Source organism: Cajanus cajan, chromosome 8 (assembly GCF_000230855.2).
Source record: "Cajanus cajan strain Asha chromosome 8, NIPB_CcT2T_4, whole genome shotgun sequence".
NCBI classification, from domain to species: Eukaryota; Viridiplantae; Streptophyta; class Magnoliopsida; order Fabales; family Fabaceae; genus Cajanus; species Cajanus cajan.
In genome coordinates, this window is record NC_138524.1 from 22,799,441 (window position 1) to 22,805,836 (window position 6,396).

Consider the following 6,396-nt stretch of genomic DNA (forward strand, 5'->3'; position numbering starts at 1 on the left):
CTTGCAGGGCTAAGGTTGGCTCATGACCTCGGAGCTCGGAGAGTAAGGTGCAATAGCGACTCGAAACTTATGGTCGAGCAGCTCAGTGGAACATACCAAGCCAAGGACGTCCTCCTACAGCGGTATTTCCACATGACATCACAACAGATCTCGTCCTTCGACGAGTTCACTATACAGCATGTATTGCGGGAACAAAACACCAGAGCCAACCTTCTGTCAAAGCTCGCCAGCACCAAACGCCCTGGACAACATCAGACCATCATCCAGGAGACCTTGCACTCACCCAGTCTAGACGACAAGGTCGTCAATACTAGCGACAGCGAGGACCAGGAGTGGATGACATGCATCTAGAAATAATTAAAGGAAGGAATTTTGCCCGAAGACAAGGTCAAAGCTCGGAAGATGAGATTGAGGTCGGCCAAATTCGTAATCGTTGGCAACGAGCTGTTCAAGCGTGGCATTTCCACCCCACTTCTCAAGTGCTTAACTGCATCTCAGGCAGCTTATGTCATCGGGAAAATCCACCGAGGCATATGTGGCATGCATTCCGGGGCACGCTCAATGGCGACCAGAGTACTCTGAGCAGGATACTACTGGCCCACTTTGAAATTAGACTGCTAGGACTACGTACAGAAATGCAAAGAATGCCAAGAATTCGTCAACGCACATCGACAGCCACCCGAAACCCTCCACCAAATGATGTCGTCGTGGCCTTTCACCCAATGGGGAATAGACATCCTAGGACCACTCCCCCCGGTGAAAGGTCAGCTTAAGTTCCTCCTGGTGGCAATCGACTACTTCACCAAGTGGATCGAGGCATGCCCACTGGCTAAGATCACCACCGAGAAGATACAGAAATTCACTTGGAAGAGTATCGTATGCAGATTCGGGATACCCCATTCCTTTGTCACTGATAACGGCCGACAGTTCATCGCGCTGGACTTCAAAGACTTTCTCAGGGAACTCGGGGTCAAGAATCTTCCGACCTTAGTGGAACACCCGCAAACAAATGGCCAAGCCGAAGCAGCTAACAAGGTGATACTCTGAGAACTCAAAAAGCGCCTTGGAAACGCTAGAGGGCAATGGGCCGACGAGCTTCCCAGCATCCTCTGGGCATACCATTGCACTCCCCAATCAACAACGCAAGAAACGCCTTACAGGCTGACTTACGGGGCGGACACAATGATCCCAGTAGAAATCGGAGAGACATCTCACCGGCGCCAAGTCTTACATTGCGAACAGAACGCTCAAAAGTTAGCAGCCAACCTCGACTTGGTTGACGAGCTCAGGGACAAAGCCCAAATCCACGAAGATGCCTGCAAGCTCCGAGCTTCCAGAAGATACAACACGCGAGTGCGGCCACGATCTTTCCGAGTTGGCGACTTGGTGTGGCGTTTGCTAGGCGAAGCTCGGAAAGACTCCTCAGACAGAAAGCTTGCACCCACCTGGGGTGGCCCATTCCGAGTTGTAGAAGACTTGGAAAATGGAGCATACCAATTGGAGGAGCTTAGCGGAAGATCCATACCACGAACTTGGAATGCCACGCATCTCAAGTTTTATTTCAGTTAAAATCTTGTACGAATGAGCTGTGCACTCTTTTTCTGCCTCAGTCTTTTATCCCAAAAAATAGAAAAATGGGTTTTGGCTGAGAGGGTTTTTAACGAGGCACATTTACACAATCAATAAAATAACTCATTCTTTTCATTCATATTTTCCCAACTTTAAACCTATGATTAGACCAAGGTCGAATTCGAATCTTGACACCACTGATCTTATTTCACGACGAGGTCAAATCCGAACCTCAATCCGACTTATCTTGCTCTTGGTGTAGGTCGAGTTCGAACCTTGACACAACTCATTTCGCACCACAACGAGGTCGAATTCGAACCTCAGACCAACGTATCTCACTCGTATTTACGGTCGAGTTCGAACCGTGATTTAATCTACCCAAGGTCGAGTTTGAACCTTGGCATAACTCACTAGAGGTTGAGTTCGAACCTTGGCGTAAGGTCGAGTTCTAACCTTGTCGAAACCCTTCGAAGGTCAAATTTGAACCTCGCGGCGAAACATCTCGCCTTCGCCCAAAACCGAATTCGAACTTAGAACAAATCACCTTGCTCTAAAGCTAAGTTTGAACACAAAAATAAACAACAGATACTGAACGTGTCTCTCAAAACACAAACAGAAAATCAAGCCTGAAGCGCGAACACGGAAACTAGAAATCCAAACAAACCCCAAAAGCGCAGAGGTGAACAGCCAAAAAATATATATACACAACCATGTTTACAGAGTTCAACACTTGAATTCAAAAAGGAAAACAAAGCAGAGAAGAGAAAATTAAACTAAACTATTACAAAAACGGCCTAGGCGGAGGCATTCTCACTAGAGTTATCCTCGAGGTCGTCCTCCTTTACCAGCTTCCCAAAGCGAACTACTTTCTCCACATGCATGGCAGAGAAGTCGAACCCAGGGGCAAGAAGCCTTGCCTGGCGAGATGCCTTGAGGAAACCCCACTTATGCTCAACCACGATAGACCGCTCGGTTTCCTCCAGCTTCTTCTCCAGCACCGCCCTCTCCGCCTCCAGTTTCGCCAGCTCCACTCTCAAAGCGGAAACCTCCTCCTCTTTGCCGCCAAGGACGACCTCGTCGCAGAGGCACTTCTCAGCCGCCGCCACCAGCTCGCTCTTCAGGGATGTCACTTCATCCTCCAAGGAGCGAACCCGACCACGGGAAGATGTCACCTCGTCTTCCAAGAAGCGCACCCGACCTCGGGACGAGGCGGCGAGCCCCTGCAGCTCGTTCACCTGGGAGGCATAACTCTCGTTGGAGCGTAGGGTGATCTCCAGCGACTTCGACCCTCGCAAGGTCTCCCCTCGCAGCTCGAAGCTCGGCACCTTGCATTTTTGCTTTGCCGAGGGCGGCGCTCAAAACCTTGTTCTCCTCCTTCAGGACCTTGTTCTCCTCCCTCAAAGGTTGAACTCGGCCCCTCAACCCAACCAGGTCCTCCTGCTGCTTGGACCACTTATGCTTCTAGTGGTCCACAATCGTCATAGTCCTCTACAGCAAGACCTGGACGACGTCAAAGCCTTCCACGGGCCCGACCTCATCTATCAGCCCCTGGTCGGCCGAGCTCAGTGAACCTTGGGGGAAGAACTTCTCGGCGGTCACACCCGCGCTCCACAGCGAGTCCATGTCAACTGAAGCACTCACATGGTCCAATCGCACTTGCGAGCGGCCCTTCACGAAGCGGTGAGCTAAATATTGGCTCCGGGAAGCCCCCTGCGATGAACCAGACGGTGGTGCCGAAGCTGTAGGCGTAGTTGTGGGGACCTCAAAGTTTGGCCCCTTGCCGCGAGCCTCAACAGAGGCAGAAACAGACGCCCCCTGCTCGACAATGGGAGGGTCCACGTTGGGCGCCTCCGGCCTTGGGGGCACCTGAGTCTCGGCAGTGTCCCCTGCCTGCAAAAAATGGCCCCATGTCAAAAGACATAAGAACAACATACAAGATAGAAGGAAAAACGAAAAGCGAAGTACTCACCACGACGGCCTGGGCGACTTGCTCAGCAACCTGGGCCCCCACCTCGGCAGTTATCCCTGCCTGCGAAGAGAAATAGCACCTCAATAAACCAAGCAAAACTAACATAGAAGAAAAGTTAAAGAAAACAAGACACTCACCTCGGCAGAGGGAGCAACTTGCTCAGAAGTCTGCGCGGCGGCCATTTAGGGAGCCCCTCCAGGCGGCGGACTCCCAGTGAGGTCCACCGCCTCGGCATCAGCAGCCTTGGAGGTCACCTCCTCGGCATCTAGAGGGGCAGAGGTCCCCCCGACCTCCTTCTCGACCCTCTTTCTTTTTCTGTTTGTTTTCAGAGGGGCGACCTCCTCCTCCCGAGGCTCGGGGACCTCGATCTCAGCAACATTGTAGCGGTGCTTCAGCTCACGCCACTTGTTCCTGCCCATTATGCCTGCAAACACAGAAAATAAAACACATCAGCAAAACAAGGTTTCACAAACCCTAACAACCTAAGGAAAACGGAGTACTCACTCTCTAAGCCCCTCTCCTTGTACGCCGAGTTCGCAAGCGACAAGACGAGCTTGCAATCCAGCGGACGAGGAAGCGCTGCAAGATTCTCAATGGCGGCCACCTCCGAAGCTGTCAATTTCAATTGGCCCACCCCGTGAAACCTAGCCGGTTTGGGGCACCAATAGAAGGGGAACTTCGGCAACCGCCAAAGTAGAACGCCCCATCCTCCAATGGGTCGACATCCACAAGGGCAACCCGGAAAAACTCTTGTTTAAAATTTTTGTATGACTGGGAGTAAAGAGTGAATAAACCCCCATCCTTACTCCCACTCAGAGACAGCAGACCATAAGGAGGAACCCCTATTTTCAGCTAGTAAAAATGAAGAAAAATGGGAAGAGACACCTCTATCCCCAGAACCGAACACAGGACTTGAAAAGCCCGCAAAAAACTCCAACTATTTGGGTGCAACTGGCAAGGAGTCGAGTTGATAAAATTCAAAAAATCACACTCAAATTGAGTGAAAGGAAGACAAACGCCCAAATTCCTAAAAAAACACTGGTAAACATAGAAATGGGGAGGGTCTGTAGACTCCCCCATATACACACCCTCACCGGCCTGACAGGGTTCAAGTCAGATCATCCGGGAGATGGAAGAGTCACAAATTCTATGCGATTTCCAAATCGCATTGACCTCGAGGAAAGACCTAAACACACTATGGGCCTCCCCCACTTCGCGCCTGACCCAATCGTAGCCAGGGATGCCTGGAACGAGGTCCTTAGGCGGGTTCACCACCTTTTTCTTCTTGGCGGCGGTCGTTCCGGTAGCCACCGCCTTGCCCCGCGCCTTACCTTTTCCCTTAGCAGGCACGGAGGATCCAGCACCACTCTCTCCAGCCATAGAGAAAACAAGAAAGACTCGAAGAAGGAGAAGATTGGAGAAAGGTGAGAGAACGGAGAAATCGAAGTACCTGGTACCCCTTTGACAAAAGAAAGAGTTGTTGAGCTTAGTGAGTTTTGATGATCACAACACAAGTGTACAACAACAACTTACACAAGTGTACAACAACAACTTACACAAGTGTACAACAACAACTTGGAAGCACAAAGACAAAGTCAAAGAAGAGTCAAAAGAATGTTATGTAATAAAGTATAGAGTTTATAAATTGTTTTGATTGAGTTTTTATGTTGTGTATGCTTTGTGCATGATCAAATCTATATCTAAACTAAGTAGAGAGTATATGATGATGAGTTAAAACATTGAAAAGTTATTTTGAGACTTAAAATGAAGTTTTAAGTACTAACTCAAAATAATCGATTATTGTTAAATATAATCGATTATTTCAGCAAATAGGCTGAGTAGAATGCCTTGCTGTAATAATCGATTATTTGCCAAAATAATCGATTATCCTAGGAGTAACTCTCTGGAATAATCGATTATCCAGCAAAATAATCGATTATATTGTTCTTGGTTGGTTTCCATAAAACCTGAAGAACAAAATAATCGATTATTCTTTAAAATAATCGATTATCTGTGTCTGAAACTTTTATAAATAGTTTGAACTTTGAGAAACTTCAGACAAGAGTTAGAACTGATAATCAATTGGTGAAAAACGTTTTGTGGAGTCTTTGTGACATCTTGGAGAGTTTTCTTTGTGAAATCCAAGAGTGAAAACGTTTGTGAAAAGCTTGTGAGAAGATAATCATCATCATATTCTTGAAAGGGGAAGATAAATATTTTTTCAAGAATTCCAGGTGAATTCGTTCCTTTATTCTTTGTGAATCTTTGTAAAAATCTTGAGAAGGGTTTCTCAAGTGGTAAGGGTTCTTGTAGTGGGTTCTACAAGGGGTGCTTTCTTGGGGTCAAGAAAGTGGTTATCTTTTGTGTTGAAGTATATGCATGTGTGTGCTTGTAAACCTTCTTGCTTAAGATAGTGGAACAAATCTTAATCAGGTGTTGATTAAGGACTGGATGTAGGTCACATGTGGAGTGGCTGAACCAGTATAAAAGACTTGTGAAATCTTCTTCTACCTTATCTTTTACTTTGAGTAATTGCTTGATTGAACATTAAAGAAGATAATTCTTGATTAACATGTGTATGTGAAAATTGTTGGTTTAAATCTGAATTAGAACATTATATTTGAACCTCACAATTTTGTAATCAAGAAAGCATATTGCATTCATACTTTCATAACAAGTCTTTGAGAGAGCTTCATTTGAAAAATTCATTCTTAGAAAAGTTTAAGTGAAATAAAGATCCTAAATACTCTGATAATTTTTAAAGGGTCATAGAATCCAATTCACCCCCCCCCCTCTTGGATTGTGCCATTCTTTTCTAACAATTGGTATCTAGAGCAAGGTTCTTGAGAGTTATTCAA

The 6,396-nt window shown here is 47.0% G+C and overlaps 1 protein-coding gene across 1 annotated transcript; it reads left to right on the plus strand.

Annotated features, from left to right (window-relative positions):
• The first annotated feature begins 1,182 nt into the window (after positions 1-1,182).
• On the plus strand, positions 1,183-1,569 carry LOC145950328 (uncharacterized). The gene has a single exon (XM_083061416.1). It carries the CDS (start codon positions 1,183-1,185, stop codon positions 1,567-1,569), a length of 387 nt encoding a protein of 128 aa, XP_082917542.1.
• The last annotated feature ends 4,827 nt before the right edge of the window (positions 1,570-6,396 follow it).

Bases quoted from the DNA above. Each gene is read 5' to 3' on its own strand.
- LOC145950328 (XM_083061416.1), top strand. From the start codon at position 1,183: ATGATCCCAGTAGAAATCGGAGAGACATCTCACCGGCGCCAAGTCTTA.